This window comes from Austrofundulus limnaeus, unplaced genomic scaffold (assembly GCF_001266775.1).
Source record: "Austrofundulus limnaeus strain Quisiro unplaced genomic scaffold, Austrofundulus_limnaeus-1.0 Scaffold260, whole genome shotgun sequence".
Classification (NCBI taxonomy): Eukaryota; Metazoa; Chordata; class Actinopteri; order Cyprinodontiformes; family Rivulidae; genus Austrofundulus; species Austrofundulus limnaeus.
In genome coordinates this window covers 674830-695955 of record NW_013952662.1, presented here as the reverse complement: position 1 = coordinate 695955, position 21126 = coordinate 674830, and the positions used below count along the sequence as shown (strand labels likewise).

Below are 21126 nucleotides of genomic sequence, written 5' to 3'. Positions count from 1 at the left end.
TCTCTATTTTATTCTGATTTTAGTTGAAAAAGAATGACCTACTTTAGAAAGATTTGTCTCAACTAGTCTATAAAAATCCATAATGATTGTTTTTTTTTATTTTTTCAAACAAACCATTTGCTTTGATCTTTTCAAACATTTTGTCACCTTTTCGGGAGGAAGGAACAGTTATCCTCACAAAGCAGGAGGGGTTCTGCTTTTCGGAAGAAGCCTCCACCAAACAGTAAGCTTCAGAGGACCAGTTCAGGTAAACGCCTCTCCTCCAGTACATCCGCTTTGGTCGAAGCACTTTTTCTGAATACAACAAAGTATCTGGGATTAGAAAAACCCTGCGTCTTCAGAACTGAAGCGAGCTGTCGCTGATGAAGTCACCTCTTCCACAAAGCAAGTAGGAGGAGACCTCCAGCAGGCGGCTGATCTGCCGAGACCAGAAATCCATGGGGAAGTACGGCATCTCATAGAGACGCACGATCACCTCCGAGTTCTCACAGTGAGGCAGCTCTATTGCTGGTTTGTGTTTGGACAAGCTGTGGAGAAACGGGTGAAGGGTTAAATATTCCAGACATTGGATTGTTAATATTTGCCTCAGCTTTGGTTAAAAAAAGTGATCCCAAAATGAAATCATTTGTTTATAAAGCACACTTAAAAACAACAGTGTTTGGTCAAAGTTCGGCACATCAAACAAACAGTAAAAAAAAACGATACCAAAAATAAAACAAAGAAAAATAAAAGCCTTTAAAAATATGATACAACATACAGTAAAACCAACTAATTTAGGAGACATGTCAAACTAAAGGTCCATGGGCCAAATGTGGTCCGCTAAGGCATTTTGTGTGGCCCGTGAGAGCATAAAAGTTGTAATAATGTCTTAAAATAACTGCTGCTTTAGAGCCAGCAGTGGCAAACTGCAACTCCCATAATGCATATTGATTATTTTATTCACTAAATGACTTTCCACCACCAGGTTTAGGTGCACAGGGTTAAAAAGTAGTTGTTACATGGCGAAATTCGACATGTAAAAATCTCCATTTGACTGCATTTTCCATGGCTACTGTTGCTGTGGCCCATGCAAACTGTAAAATGCAGTTTCTAAGCATAAAATACCACATACAGCTCAGTTGCGCCAATGTGATGAAAGCATGAATTACACTTTCAAAGTTAAAGGATGAAAATAATTTCACTTGAGATAAAAGCTTCAGTTTAAAAAAGGATCTTTACTACTGAACTAATTTGTTTCTTAAGGTTAAAATTCTAATCAAACATCACCCCTAAATGTTTTAAGCGACATTTTACAAAGAGTTCCAAGCTGCCCAGATCTAAAAGAGAAGAGCTGTGATTTTCACTCCAGTTTTATACAAAAGCTCAATGTTACCTGCTGGGTACAAGAAGCTGGTCCTCCCCGAAGGGGAGAGCGATCTGAAACTTCTCCAGAAGTTTGAAGAACTGTGTCAGGTGGCTCTTTGGGAAACATTTGGTTTCAGACAGAAACTTTTCTACGACAGAGCGTTGAACGACTCCTTTGGGTTGCCCCTGGATAACAGAGTTCTTTAATGCCAGTTTCTGCAGAGACGATAAATAACATTGTATTATATTTCTGTCAGAGACCTGAGCAAAAACTTTCAAGTACGTAGGTGTATAGATTAAACAGAAAAAAACTAGAAGCACTCGGACAGTGCAAACCTCCGCCAAGACCAATTTCCCCCATCCTGTAAGAGTTAATGCACAAAAGCAGAGGTGGAAACACATTTGCTGAATAAGTTCTGATGTAGCGAACATTTAAGCAGGAAGTATGCACGGGATTTCTTCTCGATGGAGTCCAATGTGAAAAAAACATGTCAGACTCGTCACGCGACGTTATTCATCGTCAAACTGGTGTCGGATTAAGCTCCTAAGTTTTCATCAGTCACATTTCACTCTGTAAAATGTCTATTTTATCCCCTTGTATGAGTTTGAAATTGTTTGACTCTCTTTATAAAGTGCTTCCTGGCTTACTCGTCAATCAAACTGTTTTGATTGGTTGTTTCAGAAATGTGGTGTGTTTGAGGAAATGGGAAAAATAGGTTTCATGGTGCAGTCACACACTTCCTGGTCGCAAAACGTTCTGTAAATGAGCATATTATGGCAAAAATTATTCATCATTAAATCTGGTTTTAACATTACTTTTACAAAGTTTGAAATCCGTGCTGTCCAATCCAGCTCACTGTTTTTTACAGAAGCCCTGTGAAAGCATCACAGCTTTGCAGATCTCAGAGTGTTAAAAGAAAAAGAATTCCTGTATCCGCATCGTGATCCGAAACATCACTAAAATTTAAAGATCTGTTCCTTGGCCCAGTATGCACATGTGGTAAAAATGTCATGAGAATCCGTCCACAAGTTTTTGAGTAATGTTGTCCACAGACAGAACGACCGACAGACCGACAGACATACGCGACCGAAAACATTACCTCGCCCTTGGCGGAGGTAACTAGATTAAACATGAAAAATAAAGCTCTAGTAGTAGTAGTAGTAGTAGTAGTAGTAGTAGTAGTAGTAGTAGTAGTAGTAGTAGTAGTAGAAGTAGTAGAAGTAGTGGTAGTAGTAGTAGTTGAGGAGTATCGGCAGGCCAAGGGAGCCCAGCCCTGGAGGTGGCTGAGGGAAATGCTTCGATGTGAGAGGAGTTCGGTGAGGCCGTGGATAAAGACTCTGGTAAACCATACGGCGGCTGAGGCTGGGAAAGCAGCCCTTTACTAACACTGTGTCCAGTGAAGGTGGGGTGCTGTTGACCTCAACCAGTGATGTCATCTGGGGTTGGGAATCTTGGGAGCGCTTTGGAGATCTCCCAAAAGAGCTGGAAGAGGTGGCTTGGGAAAGAGGTCTGGGTCTCCCTGTTCAAGCTGCTGCCCCCGTGACATGACTCGGAATAAGCGGCAGATAATGGATGGATTATAAAAAAGGGGGGATCCAAAGACCAAGCCTTGAGGAACACCAAATACTACAAAGCTAATCTATTAAAGTCACTCTTTAGGGAATAATCAGTGCTTTAGATCACATTTATACAACGACACACATTTTCGAGGCCGAGGCAACCTTGGACAAATGTGAAATTAGTTTTTAGGTTGTTCAAGCATAGTGCAGATGGGAGGTTTGACGTTAACTCTGTGAGAAAAACTAGATGATACCACTGGAACCTAGACACTAATGAAACGGTGTCCAAAGTCAAAGTCAGATGGAAGAGAATGACAAAAAGATTTAGTTAACACAGAGAGACAAAAACAACATGCTTTTACTTACTTGAGTAAGTGTACTTACATTGCACAGCCACTGTGGGTCAATAAAATAAAGTTCTTGAAGCTGAAGTGCAGGATCATCGAAGTGTAACAAAATTCCTAAAACAACAAAATTGTGTCCAAATATTTATATAAAAGAGGCCTCAAATTACTCAAAGACATAAATCCCTTACTAATCAGCAAATAAAATACTGTACTTCTCCCATTATTACATCAGTAAACAGCAATGCAAGTTTAGGTTTATGACATAAGAACCTCAAAAAAGAAACTTAGCCTCAAATGCTATTTTTTTTACGATGCAACAAACAATGAGAAAATGCTCAAAACTAAACACTCATAAAAACCATACAATCATTGACAAAGTTTGTCTAAAAGAAGAAAATGCTCAAAATTTCATCATACATTTGACATTATTTGTAAGATTACTGTAGCAAATCTTAAATTTATCGTACCGACTTCCCTGAGGAAATGGATGGCATGAGGCAGTTCAGTTTCCTCAAGCTGCAGCTGACTCTCCTGGATGATTTGCAGAAGTTTCGAGCGCTTGAGGACGGGGAACTCTGGGGGGACCTTAGTCCTCTCTTGGACAACCCTTTGCTCCAGCTCCACGTAGCTGTCTGGCACCAGCTGACCCATAACCTGCTGGCCTTGGATCTGTGAGGGAGAGGGGCAGGTGAGCTCTGAGGCAAGACGGGAAGCAAAATGCTTGATTTCCAGTTCGCTCCCTTTTACCTTGAAGCCGGTGACCTCCGTGATGATGGCCTTGCGGAGTTTCACGATGGAGTCCGAGTCCTCGCAGAAAGAGCCCATGTGATGATCTTTGATAGCTGGAAACCCCTGATGGTTCAGAAGCTCCTCGCGGATTTTGCTCAGGCAGGCCTGGAGCTGCAACTCCTCGCTCATATCGGAGTGTGTTCCCACCAGGATGACTGGGGACAGGGGAGCTACTGCCTGAAGGGAAAGTTACAAGGATGTTTTTTTTAATCAAATCTATCAGAAAACAACATGATTTATCAGGATGTTGCACCTCTCATCAGCTAACAAATCAAATACCCTTTTTTCACACAATTAACACGACTTTCTGTAAATGGATAGAGAACTTTGGGTCTGAGGTCCTGAGTTTTGTGGAACAAGTTCTCACAGAGGACATCTCTGTACTTTGCTCCATTTAGCTTTTACTGCGCCCCTGACCAGTTCCCCAGTCTCTGCTGCTAAAAAAAAACACCCCCACATCATGATGCTGCTGCCACCGTGCTTCACAGTTGGGATGGCGTTAAGCAGGAGCCTGGTTTTCTCTACGTAGAACACTGTGAACCACAAAGTTTCGTCACAGCAGATAATCTTCCTCCTCACAGTCCGAGAGTCCTTCGAGCTGGTTTTCTCATGTGTCACACTGAGAACAGGCCAGATCAGTGAAGAACTGTCCCAGTAGTTTTCCATAGATGTGTGACCTCTGCTGGCTGCTCTTTTGACCTCATTGTTTGGTTATTGCTCTGTCTGTCTGCTCGGAGGCCTTCTATAAAGAGATGAGGGCCTTTTCAAACATCCATCCATCTATCTACACCCACTTCTTCCTTTCAGGGTCTCAGGGGTCACTGGTACTAACATCCAGCAGTCACTGTATGAGGGGCGGGGTACATCCTGGACAGGATGCAAGTCCATCACAGGGCCACATAGAGACAAACATTCATTCACTCTCACGCACACCTAGGGACAATTTAAACAGCGTCTAATAAATTTAACCAAGATCGTAATACTAAATACGTAAATGTAGAATTTCTATTTTTTATTTCGATAACTTTTGTTTTGGGTTACTGAGTGTAGATTACTGAGGAGAAAAACAATTTCATTGCTTCTGGTTGTAACCAAGGTTATAATTGTTTAGAATTTTTCATTATAGTTTAGTTTTTATTTCTTTGTAACTTTTTCTTTTAATTCAGTTAGTTTTAATTAGTTTTTACAGTGGATTTGCTAGTTTTTATTAGTTATTATTGCATTTTTAATGCTTAAAAGGCACAGTGTGTAGGATTGTAGGTTGAATCAGTCTCCCTGGTCCTCCCCCCACCCCCACCCCCCAACTTCCAAAAGCAAAGGAGTTGCTACGGTGTCTCTCAGGTGTCAAAAACCTTTGATAATTCCAACTGCGATGTCTACCAGCAGCTTCAGGGCTAGTGATGTTTCAAGTGGTAAGATTATGAGCTTTAATAAGTAAAATTATAACAGCTATGTTTACATGCACAAAATGTTTTAATCGGATTGAAATGTATTCAGATTAAATAATCAGAATGTACTGTTTATATGGACACAATCTGATCATGAAAAGTGTTTACATGCACCGGAGTTTTATTCAGAATAAAAGTCCGGACATGCGCAGCGTTGTAAACCTTCAGCTCTACTTCCGTGTTACAAACGTAAACAACGCTCCTCTGTTCCTCAGGACGGACCCGTGTCAGCTTTTAATAACGGTAGAGACRYCGTTRMTCCTCAGTTGAGCTGCAGCCTGCAGATGAAGCAATACGTGCTTTTTATTTTTATTTTTGTGAAACACCGTCTGCTGTTTGCCTCCTTTTTCATCTGTTAAGAGAGTGAGGAGGAAAAGTTCTGCACGGTGCAGCGCAGCTGGAGCGCTGCTGTCCCACCGGGTGAATGAAAGTCAGCAGACATGCACACAGGTCAGTTTTCTACAATCAGAATAAGATGATCTGATTAAGTGTTTACATGAACCTCATTCCGATTATCAATCGACATTACCCACCCTTTTCATTCGGATTAAAAATTCATTCGGATCGAGCTCAATCGGATCAGAATAATCGGAACGAGCTGTTTACATGATGCATTTTTATTCCGAACGGCTGTTTAATCCGATTACTTTTGTCCATGTAAACGTAGCTAATGACAGACAACAAATATTACATCTATAGTATTACAACTAAAACCGTTTTTGGCGCCGCCACCACATGAGCCTTCGTAGACAAGATGGCGGCTGCCTGTAGGGCGACCTGTGACCAGGGAGATATAAACAGCTTTTTATAAGGTAAAAATAATAAAAGAATGTCTTTGTCTGCAATGATTAGACATGTTTTTTATTATTGTCATTAGTGATTATCTCAATTTCGGCTAAAAGAATTGACAAAATCCTACACACTGTGCCTTTAATTTTAGTTTTTAATAAGTTTGAATGAACATATTTGCCGATGCATCCTCCAGCTTGTGATGTTCCTGTGAGTTAACTAACCAACAGCTAGTTGGCCGCTAGTTAAAGCAGTCCATTATAGCAACAACTTCCTAAAATAATTGTGTAACTCAATTTTGCCAACTAAGGGCTTAGGTGATTATTTTAGGACGATGACAATAGTTGTCTCCATAACTGTTGCTTGTTTTTCACAGGAGCTACTGAGAGAAGCTATTGTGTCAAGATAGTCATAGTTAGCCATCTTGTATGAGTTTGAGTCATGCAGTTTTCCCCTTGAGAAGCATTTCACCTGTTTTATCACCTGTTTCCACTACAAGACGCTTTGATTTTTCTCGCAGTCATATTCAAAGAAATCCTGAAGTGGACGTTGTCGTTTTCTCCCTACTTTTGTTGTCGTCATTTGGCAGATGATGCTGAGCAGCAGACTGTACACAAGTGTTGTTAAGGAACATGAGCCATAAGCTGCCCACAGCTAATGTGAAACTACTCGATTACAAAAAAAATTGTCAAACACTAAAACTAAGGATATTCTATCTGTAATTTCAGTTAGCGTTAGTTAGTTTTGTAAAAAGGTTATACGGTTTTAGTTAGTTATCTTTTTTTTTTCATTTTATTACAGATTTTATTTATTTTAGTTAACTAAAATGTTTTTTGAATTTCAGTTTTTGTTATTTAGTTTTAGTTAACTATAATAACCCTGGTTGTAACAGGTTCAGCTGTGGTTTGTGGCTCACTTTGATGTTGAAGAGCCACGGTTTGAGAGCATCCACCTGACTGGCTCCTTTGCTGAGGTCGTACACCACCAGGTAGAGAGCTCTGGCTGTCAGGAAGTAAGACTGGGAGCTGCTGAAGTCCTCGCCACCTGCGGAGCAGAGGGCGCTCAGTCACAACCGCATCCTTCAGAACTGACAAACCCGCAGGTGTTTTCGTCTTTTGCAACACTTTTTAGTTCTGCTCGTCGGTTTTCAGAGGCAGGCTGACCTGAAAAGTCCCAGACGTTCAGCACCATTTTCTTCTTGTCCCTTTCCCTGACGGGCCAGTCAAAGACGTCGACACCTACAACGCTCGCCTTTGAGTTCAACGGAGAGCGCTTCAGCTTCATCAGCTGCCTGATCAGGGTGGTCTTTCCACTGCCAGGGGTCCCCAACACGATGAGCTTCATGCGATAATATGGCACGGCTTTTTTCAGCCGCTGCTGCAGGAACCTAAGATTGAAGCAGACACTGTAGGTGAATAATTCATTTTAGCTGTAACATCTGTTTACATTGTTTTTGTGACTTTTGTGTCATAATTTCATCTCATTTACACTTGTATAGAAATTTTTTAGCATTTTTTTCCAACTTGTTTTATTTTTATATTTTTTTGGGGAAACTTGTTGGCATTTTTATAGAAACTTCTATTAAAACTTTTTACTTTTTGTTAAACCTGTCTACATTTAGATTGAAACTTGTTTTTCCTTTTCTTTTTAGTTTGGTAATTATGGGGAGGGAGAAAGTAAAAGAACTTCATTATGTGATTTTAACACGTATATATATGACAATAAACCACTTTTATTTCACAATGATATGAAGCAGATTCAAAGCCTCGGACCGGATTATGTCTTTCGTCTTGTGACCGATGAGTTTGAGGTCGAGCTCCAGTCGAAGGCCGTCCAGCGGGAGGTCCCACAATCTGCGCAGTTTTCCCATTTCATCTGGGAAGGATCGCAAGCTGGAGTTGTGACTCACATCCAAGGAGGTCAGGCCTTCCAACAGGCCAATCTGTGGTGGTATCTGGACCCAAACAACACATAAAAATAAAAACATTGGCCCACATTTGTAATGTGTTGTTTACATGCTGAGCAATCTGCTTCACCTCAGATAGCTTGTTGCCACTCAGGTGGAGCTTCTCCAGTCTAGCCCATCTACTGATGGGTTCCTTCAGGTCCAGAGCTTTGATGCAGTTCTGACTGAACATCAGCTCTCTAATGTTACTGGACTTCCAGAACGAAGGGCCAGGCAGATCAGCAATGCTGTTGGTCCTCATGTCCACAGATCGTAAACTGGACAAAAAGAAAACTCGTGAAATACAGAAACTTCTCACCTGACAAAAAATAAATAAATAAAATGTTAACTCTGGGGGACGTACTTTGGCAGGTCAAGAATGTCCTTGGAGATGTGAGTGAAGCTGTTGTTGGCTAGTTTCAGTGTTGTCAGCTTGGCTGGCAGCTTACAAAGTAAACCTGACGGAAACAGTAAAAATGTTTTTAATACGTTCATCAATTCATTCAGAAACTCACACAAAGTCTTTCCATTTAGAGATCATGTCTTTTTTTACAACAACAACAGACTGCTGTGTGCTTTGGATGGCTACAGATGGCTGCAGATCTTTGGAACTTCATAAATTTTTTTATTCGTGTTTCGTTCGTGGTCAGAGGTTTTTTCTTCACAACAAAACAAGATATAATAAGTGTGTATATAATAATATAAGATATAATAACTGTGTTAGACAGTAATAGATTCACTTCTCACGTCATCAAACCTCAAAAAGCACTGAGGTCAAAGTATTCTGGTGCTATTCTTTGCACTAATGCTCATTAATCAATGGGTTTTACATTATATGATTTGTAAACTTCACACTGTAGAAACATTTCTAATTTCCCGTTGAGGTAGCAAAGGCTCTGTTGATGGTACTCACACATTTTGTTCATAGAGGCGTTGAAAGTTTCCAGTTTGGGGAAGCCGGTCAGGAAGTCAGGAGAAATATTCTCGACATTGTTTTTGCTCACGTCCAGCAGCCTGACCTCAGGCAGACTCACAGGTGAGCACAGCTCAGTCAGACAGTTACTGTAAAACAAGAACACAAAAAAAACAAAGATGAGCTGAGCTGCAGGTTTCTCACACATTAATCCAGGATGTAAAACAACTGTAAAACAAAACTAATCATTTTGTTTTCGGATGAAAAACGACCACCTACCCTTCCATAACCAGCTCCTCCAGCTGCTCCATGGTTTGACCCAGCCCACGGGGGAATGTGGTGATTTCGTTGTATGAAAGGTTGAGTTGCTTCAGTGACGTACAGGTGATGGCCAGGTCAAAGGTCAACGTGGGGCCGAGGCAGTTCCGAGACACGTTTAATGTGATCAGCGAGGGTAGAGACAGAAGCTCAGCTGGCAGCGACTGAAGCTGGTTGCCCTGAAGGTCCAGACGAGCCACACTTTTTAAACTCTGCCAGAGCAAAACAAACAAAACCCAAAAAATCAGCTTCAGAACCTGTTTTGTTATTATTTGGACCTGATGGTGCCTCTGTTCTGATCTGTGTTACCTGGCAGACGGCTGAGGGAAACTCCAGCAGACTGTTGTGGCTCAGGTCCAGGCGCAGGAGATGCCACAGCTGCTGTTGGACAAATGCATCGTCCAGTAAACAGGACAGAGAGTCCAGCTCGTTCCCTGACAGGTCCAGCAGGTGGATCCGTTCCCTTTCTTTAGGCAGACCAGCAGAGGTTTCACCGAAACCCAAAACTGAGGAGCAGAACATGACTCTTCCTTTAACAATTACAGTGGGTATCTAGTTATTTGGAAGATGGAAAACAATTTGTAGAAATAAATAATGTAAGATCTGAGTTTTGTAACATCTCATGTGGAGTGCCACAGGGTTCCATTCTCGAACCTAAGTTATTTATTTTGTATGTGAATGATTTGGTGAATGTGTCGGGACTTTTTAGGTGTGTTATATTTGCTGATGATACAACATGCTTTTGTTCAGGTAAAGATATAGAACAAATGTTGGAGAAAGTACAGACAGAATTTGTGAAAATACAAAGTTGGTTTCATCTAAATAAATTATCATTAATCTTGGACAAAACAAATTATATGGTTTTCTGTAACAATAAGAGAACTATGGATATCTCATTTAAAATTGATGTTGAGATCTGAAGAGTCAGTGAAGTGAAGTTTCTAGGTGTCATCACTGATGAAAAACTGACATGGAAAAAACAAAAACAGCCAAATCTATTGGAGTCCTGTACAAAGTAAGAGAACTGTTCACTGATAAAACACTATTTATGTTGTATAATGCTATAAGTGTTCCACATTTAATTTACTGTATTGAAGTCTGGGTAAAGCTTGTAAAACTATCATAAATCCTATTTTTATTTTACAGAAAAGAGCTATAAGAATTATCACAAAAGAAATTACAGCCATCCATCGAATATATTGTTTTATGAATTTAAATTATTAAAATTCTATGATTTGGTCAATTATAATAATTTGCTGTTAATGTACAGAGATCATAAAGGTGTGTTACCTTCCAACATTCAAGTAAATTTTGTTAAAAGAGAGAGCTGTTATTATCTTAAGGGAATCTAAATGTTTGTGAAACCCTGGTTTCGTACGAGCCTGAAGAAGCGATCTACTTTAATCCAGGGAATAAGATTGTGGAACGGTCTGGAAGATGAGGTTAAAAATGCCAGATCTTTGTATATATTGAAGAGAATGATAAAATCTAGTTTTCTGAAGAAATATGGAGAAGCATAAGCGAATTAATGCTAATTGTTTTTCAGTTGTTTTGATTTTTGTTGTAATTTACTTTTCTTTTGAACATATTCTGGGTATAAAAAGTGGCGGATATTATAACATTTATTCTTCTTCTGCTGCCTTTCATTTTATTTTGATTGCATTTTTTTGTTGTTGTTGTTATGTATTGTTACAAATAAAAATAAATAAAGGATAATAAAAAAAACACAAAAAAAAATCAATTCACTTTTAAAAAAGCAATAACCATCTTATCTCAAAGAATTCCTGTAGGTCCATATTTCACAGGAAGCCACCAGAGAAAAGCTGAAGATTAGTCATTATTTGAATCTAAAGTTGGGAAAAATGAAGTTCAGTTTTACCAAAGTGAGCAGAAATACCTTTAGGAGTGGAGACTCTCCTTCCATATCTTCTGTAAACAAGTTCACCAATTTCATGTTCAGCTGGACCACTCTGCACACAAGAAACGATGGAGAGCAGAACAAAGGAGGGAACAGTCAGCTGTGCAATGCTTTGACACGACACAAACAAAATGATGAATGCTGGGTAAACCATAAACCTGTTTCCTGATGAGTGAGTCCTTCCTCACAGCATCCTCTGCTGAGTTGTTACACAACTTTGGGGAAAGAGCACCTGAAAATGAATCACTTCCTGAACAAACGGAAGTAGAAGAACAAATTTTATATTACCATTATGTCAACTCACTGAAAGAAAAACTTATTATATTTTGATGACTTTACACTTTTGGAGTAGATTCTAAGTTATCTAAGACATTGTGAATTCTAAAGGGGCAGTGTTGAGGAACCATTTTATTTTTACACTGGTGGCAATACTGGTGGATGAGTAAATAAGGCCTGATTGGCCAGAAGGGCTCTATATAAGTACAGTCCTTTTACCAGACAGAGACCCTAACAATGCTCAGGAGGATGGGAAGCAAAATTATAATTTTCATGTGAATTCAATTTGCATAAACAGAGCATCTCATGCAGTGTTAAGCTTGGAACACCATCCTCCAAATTTTGAATTAGAAAATTTCCGTCCATCCATTTTCTTCTCTTATCCGGGGACGGGTCCCGGGGGCAGCAGACTAAGAAGAGAGACCCAGACTTCCCTCTTCCCAGCCACTTGGGCCAGCTCGTCCGGGGGGAATCCCAAGGCGTTCCCAGGCCAGCTGAGAAACATAGTCCCTCCAGCGTGTCCTAGGTCTTCCTCTGGGCCTCCTCCCAGTGGGACGTGCCTAGAACACCTCACCAGGGAGGTGTCCAGGAGGCATCCTAACCAGATGAACCACCTCAACTGGCTCCTCTCGATGTGGAGGAGCAGTGGCTCTACTCTGAGTCCCTCCTGGATGACTGAGCTTCTCAACCTATCTCTAAAGGGAGAGCCCAGACACCCTGCGAAAGAAAGTCATTTCAGCCGCTAGTATCCACGATCTCGTACTTTCGGTCACTACCCAAAGTTCGTGACCATAGATGAGAGTAGGAATGTAGACCGATCAGTAAACCGAGAGCTGAGCCAACACGACAGACCGTTACAGCGCCCGCATCACTGCAGACGCAGCACCAATCTGCCTGTCGATCTCTCGTTCCATTATTCCCTAATTTGTGAACAAAACCCCGAGATACTTAAACTCCTCCACTTGGGAAATCATTAGAAAATCTCCCTGGGTGGTAAACAAACCATCTTCAACGACAAAACAGAAATCCAGCTGCTTTGTTTTTGAAACTCTTGGTATTCTCCATGTTCTAAATGACTGAGAACCTTCACCAACAGCCTGTTAACCTGTGGACCTAACCCTAACCTAAATTAAATGAAGTACTGCTTTTGAACCCTTTGGAGTAAATTCACAAGCCTATCTCTATGTGAAGCTATCAATCTAAATTTTTGAACTTCAGCAGTCATAATTTTTGTAACTGTAACTAGTATTTAGTTTTTAAGTTAAAATACACTATACCATCAATTTTTTTCTCATTTCTAAAGCTGCATATCAAATAAAAGGTAACTTGATTTTCTACACAGCTGTGGTGCCAGAAGCTCAGAGCTGATTGGCTGATTCTAGTCAATCAATCACATGCACCACATATGGGTGGGACATGAGGGGCTTCCCACACATTTTGGGCTTTGGAGAGTTTATAGATGAACCCAGTTGGTCAAAAGAGGTGTCAATCAAAAGAAGACAAGCTGTCAAATTGTTTGAACAGCATGTTATGCAAATTCAAAGTCCCTGGTAGCGAGGGTCAGGCTATAAAGAGGCAGGATTTAACCACAAACTGGAAATGTACTGCTGGTGCTACATTGAGTGTAATCTATGGGTTTAATACATTATATACATATATAAATGTTTATATACCTGTATAAACATGTTTAGCTACAATGGTAAATAATTTAGTGTGTTATAATGATATATTAGATATAGCAGAGCTGTGAGTTATCACCTGGTGAAATCATTTGACACAGCAGTGCAGTGAGTGCACATTGCAGCAAACTGACCAAATTTTCCCCCATTTTTTCCAGTAATGACCGGTGCAGTTACATTTTGAGCTAGACTTTTAATTATTTTCTACAAATGCACAACAAATCATCAGTCTTTGTGCCATTGAAGTCTCCTGGACTTGAGCTTTCTAACACACCCCCAGGTTGAGATTAACGGTCCTGGGGTCTCATTTATAAAGGACCGCGTGGAAACCATACTAAAAGTGAACGTACGGCCTAAAGGCAGAAATGGCGTACGCCAAAAAAAAAAATTAAGATTTATAAAACCGTGCGTACGCACGTTTCTGCGCACATTTCATTTCCAAATCACAGACGCACGTCAGAGTTTGTGCACGAGATCCTGCCCCGGGTTCTACACTCTACACGCCCACACTCAACCATAAACAGTCAATGTAAAGTACCTCATGAATGTTAAGATGTATTTAAATCAGTCAGCTGATCAATGTCAACAAAAGTGATTGGTTCAGACACGCTCCGTCGTGTGTCTGGAGGCTGACAGGTGCTGACTGACAGCTGCTCACGTGAACAGATTGTCTGTAATTGATGCAGATTTTCCCTCATTTTGCTTTAGAGTAATCTAACGATTTTTATTTAAAAAAATACTCAGCTTCAAATTAATTTTCTCTCAGAGCCTGCAGGATGATAAAAACAACAAAAATTAAATTAAATAAGTCAGATAAAATTAGAATTAAGTCCACCGCTCTTCTCCACATTCTCTCCCCCCTGCCTGCTCTGTTATGCGCGGCAGACACCCCCGCCCCACGCGTGCGCACACACACACACACGTGACAAACACGGATTTTAAACGTGAAGTTTTATAACATCCACACTGGCGAGGTGGATGCACCCTGCGCGTTTATCAAAAGCGTGACTTTTGCTGTCCTGCTGTTCTTGTCGAAGAGGGGTCTGTGGGTCAGGGAGGGGTCTGTGGGTCAGGGAGGGGTCTGTGGGTCAGGGAGGGGTCTGTGGGTCAGGGTCGTCTGAGGAGGAAGCAGATGAAGGGAGTTGCGCACGGGAACTTTTATTTAAGATTTAAGTTTTTTTTTTTTCAAAGGTCCTCATGGCTCAGCAGCAGAAGCATAAAAAATTATTGTTAAGAAAGCTGATGATAAAGCTGAATAAAAATCTAAGTCTGATTCTGAAGGTAAATTAAATATCTGACAGTGATCATTACACAGTGTGGCTGTAATTCCTCACTTCACCATCTGTGTCGCAGTTTCACATCTCCAAAATGAGCGTATGCATGGGTCAAAGCTGGCGTGTGGCACCGTACATTTTCATATCAAGTTTGGATTTTATAAATCACAACCTTGGCGTAAAAAGTGACGTACGCAAGTTTCTGGGCTCAAATTGTGCGTACACAAGTTTTATAAATCCGACCCCTGAACAGTAAAGTCTTATGACATGGTGCTGTATGCACCCAGAAATCCAACATTTGACTCACTTTCAGCCCTAACTTTATTGTGGGAACTGGGAGGAAAAGCTAACGTGTGACTTGAGCTAATATTTCTCAAGCTTTACCATCACTCTCCTCCACGTCATCATTGAGAAACAAGCTGTCGTCTGCAGAGAAAGCACCAAAGCTGGAGTCATCGCTTTCATCAGAGATGTAGCCAGAGGTCAGACACTGGTCGGACAGCAGTCTGGAATAAACGCTGTTATTCTTCGACCTCCTAAGAGACTGAATGATTTTTGCCAAATTGATCCCTTTACCTTGAAAACAGAAAACAAGGACGCTCCAAATTAGAGCCACAACAGCCTCAATAAAGTTAGTGAAACAAACACATCAAACCCACTAATTATCCTCACTGTTGTAACTTAGACTGAGAGTTCTGCCTTGCTCAGCCAGCAGGGGGCTCAGCCAGGAGGCATCCAGCCGGCCCAGCCTAAAGCCCCCCAGGCACAGCGCGCTGTTGTTCAGGTCCAAACCCAGCCGGCCCAGCAGCAGGACGACCGTGGGCCCGTCGCCCCTCTTCACGCTCACAGCCAGGGCCCTGCGGAGGTGCTGCTCGTGGATGCCCCGACTCAGCAGGAGCTCCACCAGCTCCAAGGGTCCTCCTCTCTCACACACCTGAAGTACAAGCACAGTCGTCAGTTTCACTTCGTCAACAACTGCGCGCCACTTTCTAACTTCTAACCTGATAAATGAGAGACTCATTTTTGGGTTTCCTGTTGACGTCGGCGCCCAGCTCGATCAGGCACTCCGCCATCGCCGTGTCTCCGTCCATGCAGGCTTTTTCCAGCATGTTATGGTGAACGTCTGGGTCACTCCACATCTTAGCCAGAGCCCGACACGCCGACTTCCACAGCTGATGGCAAACAGATAAAGCGAGACGTCACAGGCGGTTTACCGTAACTTTATAAAGAGACAAACAGTGGCTGAGACAAATAATCTGTGTGTTTATGTGTTTACATGATGCTGCTGGCTTTTACCTCTATATTGGCTTTTTACAAACCTCTCTGATAGCAGGATGGAAACAGTGAGCTTGGTTTTTACAGATTAGCTAGACCAAACCTGTAACCTGAGTCTCTGAGAGCTGAGGCATCAACCTGAGAGCTGATGCCTCTCAGCAAGAAGGTCACCGGTTCAAATCCCGGTCCGGGGACCTTTCTGGGTAGAGTTTGCATGTTCTCTCCGTGCATGTGTGGGTTCTCTCCGGGTACTCCGGCTTCCTCCCACAGACCAAAAACATGACTGTTAGGTTAATTGATAACTCTAAATTATCCCTTGGTGTGAGTGAGAGAGTGAATGGTTGTTTGTCTCGTTTGTCTCTATGTGTAGTCCTGTGATGGACTTGAGACCTATCCTGGGTGTACCCTGCCCCTCGCACTGTGACTGCTGGATATAGGCACCAGTGACCCACGCAACCCTGAAAAGGACGAAGCGTGTACAGAAAATGGATGGATGGATGGATGGATGTTCATTTCTAGTACTTGGTTGAAAACTCTTTGTTGTCAATGACTGCCTGAAGTCTTGAACTCATGGATGTCACCAGACGCTGTGTTTCCTCCTTTTTAATGCTCTGCAGGCCTTCATTGAGGCGGTTTTCAGTTGCTGTTTGTTTGTGGGCCTTTCTGTCTGAAGTTTAGTCTTTAACAAGTGAAATGATCAGTTGGGTTGAGATCAGGTGACTGACTTGGCCATTCAAAAATATTCCCCTTTTTTGCTTTAATAAACTCCTGGATTGCTTTGGCTTTATGTTTTGGGTCATTGTTCATCTGTAGTGAAACGATGACCAATCAGTTTGGCTGGATCTGAGCACACATTGTGGCTCTGAATACCTCAGAATTCATTTGGCTGCTTCTGCCCTTGTGTCACATCATCAATGAACACTAGTGACCCAGTGCCACTGGCAGCCATGCATGCCCATCACACTGCTCTGCTGTGTTTTACAGATGATGTGGTGCTTTGGATCATGAGCTGTACCACGCCTTCACCATACTTTTCTCTTTCCATCCTTCTGGTAGAGGTTTATCTTGGTTTCATTTGTCCAAAGAATGTTCTTCCAGAACTCTGCTGGCTTTTTTAGATGTTTTTAGCAAAGTCCAGTCTAGTCTTTTTATTCTTGATGCTTATGAGTGTCTTGCAGCGTGCAGTGAATCGTTTGTATTTACTTTCATGCAGTCTTCTCTTTATGGTAGATTTGGATATTGATATGCCTTCCTCCTGCAGTGTTCACTTGGTTGGCTGTTGTGAAGGGGTTTCTCTTCACCATGGAGATTATACTGCCATCATCCACCACTGTTGCCTTCTGTGGGCGCCCAGGTCTTTTTGCATTGATGAGTTCACCAGTGCTTTCTTTCTTTCTCAGGATGTACCAAACTGTAGATTTTGCCACTCCTAATATTGTAGCAATTTCTCAGATGGGTTTTTTCTGATTTTGCAGCTTAAGGATGGCTTGTTTCACCTGCATGGAGAGCTCCTTTGACCGCATGTTTACTTCACAGCAAAACCTTCCAAACGCAAGCACCACACCTCAAATCAACCCCACGCCTTTGATCTGTTTAATTGAGAATGACGTAACGAAGGGATTGCCCACACCTGTCCATGAAATAGTCTTGGAGTCAATTGTCCAATTACTTTTGGTCCCTTTAAAAACAGGGAGGCACATGTTAAGGAGCTGAAATTCCTAAACCCTTCATCCAATTTTAATGTGGATACCCTCAAACGAAAGCTGAATGTCTGGACTTTATATCCATGTACATTATATAACTACAACTTGAATATGCTTCAGTAAACAGGTAAAAAGACACAATTTGTGTCAGTGTCCAAATATATTTGGGCCTAACTGTATGTGTTACAATTTATTCTCAGCTACACTACTACACAAACATAGGCAAAACTGACTAATTTAGATCTATTTTTGTTTGTTATAAACCAGTGATTCCCAAATCTTTTTTCTTCCACTGGGCTTCCCTTTGGGTTATAGGAAAATTCCACAAACCCACTACACCCACCCTCACGTACGCACAATTTTCAAACAAACACACACTCACATTGGAGTTTATTTTACACCAAAACAATTTTTTGAACAATTGAACCAATAAAAGTAAAACTGAAAGAAATTAGAGTTTAAAATAAAAAAAAACTACAACTTATTTTACAATAAATTTACAATGAATCACCATTATAGTGTTACTATTATAGGTGTTGTTTTACTGTGACAACATTCGACATTGCTACCAATAAATCTAAAAGAAAAAATGTTTCTCTGTGCAAAATGGGTTTAAAAACTTGCTGAGAGGAAAAAAAGAGGGTTTGTTGATTAAAAGAACACATTTAATCCTCACTTTTTTGTGTTTATATGGGAGCCCTGTCAAAAACCTGACCGTTATGCCAGCAGTGTCCATGGGGCCCCCCAGCAGTACAACAGCATCCCCCCTTGTGGACACCCCCCTATCTTAGACACCTCTGTTATAGTTATTTAGTTGCAGTGACTACCTTAAATAGGGTGAAATCCAGAAATAGTAATAAAACTGTGTATAAAAAAATGTTTATCTCCTGTTTTACTTTTTTATTTCTGTCATAAATACAGTAAATTATGGTAAATATACTGTGGCTTTCTTTACAAAAGAAAAAGTCAAAGTGCACAGAGCCTGTGAGGGGATATGAGGAGAATTTTTTTCCTTTGCGTTCCCTCGCAATACTTTTGCATTCCCACTCAAAAGTTTGTTTTGTATTAACTGTATTGAATCAGACTTTTATTTTGAAATATCCTGTTACCAAAACGGCATGTGCTGCCACAAGTTCGGGAAATTGACTGTGATATTGCCTGGCTGCATAAAGCTTTAAATATTTGCATTTTGCACATATTTATGCGTGGCTGTGATTCATTTATTCCAAAGCTGAATTAAAGTAGTAGGCTAACTCTGGTATAATGGTGAGAATATACATTTGTTAATAAATCAGCAAGCGCAGTAGTAATAATTGGCTTCTGCAAGGGAATGCAAAAAATATTGTGTGGTAATGCAATAATTGTGTGGGATCGCAAAAAATAAATCCCCCCATGTCCCCTTGTGGGCTCTGTTAAAGTGAAATCAAATATCTCCAGAGTAAAACGCTAACCCAATAAAATAAAAATATGAAATGTAAAACCAGTAACTAAGGTTTCCTCCAGTGTTTTATATTATAAACATGCTTTACTTTCTCCCCCACCTGTCTAAGCGTCCGCCCTCCCTAACAAACGCCCCACTCCCACCCCTCAAAATGATGCATTACTGTGGTGGAACTCACAGGGCTCGTGCTTGGGTTGCTTTCATTACTAAGGTACTGGAAGATTTGTCTGTCAAAGTCTTCTCTTTGCAGCTCAGCTGCAGCCGCTGAGCAGGCATCCAGCATCCTCAGTGCCACCTGAAAACACTGTTAAAAACATAAAACTGTCATAAGATATATGAGCCAAAGATCTCAAGTCAGGCAAAAACATTATAATAATTCCCATCTGCAAAAATCTCCATCTTCAAAGCTGGTTCCCTTCAAAGTGGATTTGCAGTCTGAGCATCCTCCAGTTCTTCCATCCTTCATTCAAGAGCAACACACACACACAGACACACACACACACACACACACACACACACACACACACACACACAGACAGACAGACACACAGACAGACACACACACACACACACACACACACACACACAGACACACACACACACACACACACACAGACAGACAGACACACACACACACACACTCACACACACACACACACACACACACACACACACAGACAGACAGACACACACACACACACACACACACACACACACACACACACACACAGACACACACACAGACAGACAGACACACACACACACACACACACACACACACACACACACACACACACACAGACAGACAGACACACACACACACACACACAGCTCCATCAGATTTTTACTCCCACTAGCCCCTCAGTTCACCTTCAGCAGCATCTCAGGGTCTTCTTTGTATTGGCGTATGGAGGTGACGACAACAGAGGCCAGAACAGGAACAATCATCCTCGAGAGTTTCCTCTTAGACACGAGGTGGCTGAGCAGGTTCAGACCCCAGTAGTGTATGTCTGAGGAAACAACGCAAAGATTCAAACGTGGGAATGTTTTCTAATGTCACAATCCTTCCATTGAGCTGAGCGCAATGTTTCAATTCAAGCTAATTTCCTTTTTGTCTTGTACCTAATGAAAATAAGCTGGTTTTATCAGAGCATAAAGATTAATACAGATCTGTAATTTAGAAAGAAGTCACAGGACCTAATCATATAAGATGTTCAGCATAACTAAAGCACATTATTAAAACCCTAAACACATCAGTGGCAAAGGCTACCACTTTTCAAAAACCTACCTAGCTAATAATCAGGTTAGATCTATTTCAGACCTGATTTACTGATTACTGTTTAAGATTACGCATGCAATTTGTCAAAAACAGGAAGCAAAACACTATAAAGATGAGGAAAAATAAATGTTTTGTAATTAACCACGCCAAGAACCGAGCCTCCACCAATGAAGTGTTTTTTTAAACAGGATATTAATCATTTATTTTTAAAAAAATATTGGAACATGAACTTGCATAGTTGCACTAAATTCCGTCTGATAATACCAATCCTGTACCTCGCTCCGTTGGGAACATTTGTAGTGTATGAAGCGCCGTGTCGATCGCCCCCTGCTGGCACAACAGGTCCACTGCACCGGAGCAGTCAGCCAGAGAGGACAGCACCCTGAAACCACACTGCTGTATGCTGGGGCTGCTGATGAACTGAAAACACAAACAACACACTTTACTAATAAAACAAAACAATTCTGAGCTCATATGTTATGAGAATTATAATTATTGTCATTTTGACAGAGTATGTAGACATGCTGTGAGGGTGAAAACTCCTATATGAACCAAAACTTATGGTTAGTGACTGAATTTAGACCTACAGTGGTTTGCAAAAGTATTCATACCCCTTGAACTTTTCCATATTTTGTCACATTACAACCACAAACTTAAATATATTTCACTGGAATTTAATGTGAAAGACCAACACAAAGTGGTATACAATTGTGAAGTGGAAGCAAAATTTTACATGAATCAAAACATTTTTTACAAATACAGCTGCTCCGTGACGGCCTCAGATGTTGGTTAAGAGAATATTGGGGAGCAAACAGCATCATGAAGTCC

At 41.1% G+C, this 21126-nt stretch overlaps 1 protein-coding gene across 1 annotated transcript in view; it reads right to left on the bottom strand.

Moving 5' to 3' along the window:
• lrrk2 (leucine-rich repeat kinase 2) overlaps positions 1-21126 on the bottom strand; it is a gene marked incomplete in the record, with an annotated part of 74959 nt that overhangs the window by 19615 nt on the left and 34218 nt on the right. The window contains 22 exon segments of the mRNA XM_014020606.1: positions 148-294; positions 373-527; positions 1373-1560; positions 3289-3365; positions 3719-3920; positions 3999-4217; positions 7194-7321; positions 7441-7664; positions 8050-8231; positions 8314-8500; positions 8587-8680; positions 9136-9284; positions 9415-9665; positions 9763-9959; positions 11351-11423; positions 11530-11621; positions 14985-15176; positions 15273-15534; positions 15602-15772; positions 19198-19323; positions 19890-20029; positions 20574-20718. Of these exon segments, the coding sequence (XP_013876060.1) occupies positions 148-294; positions 373-527; positions 1373-1560; positions 3289-3365; positions 3719-3920; positions 3999-4217; positions 7194-7321; positions 7441-7664; positions 8050-8231; positions 8314-8500; positions 8587-8680; positions 9136-9284; positions 9415-9665; positions 9763-9959; positions 11351-11423; positions 11530-11621; positions 14985-15176; positions 15273-15534; positions 15602-15772; positions 19198-19323; positions 19890-20029; positions 20574-20718 (3601 nt within the window).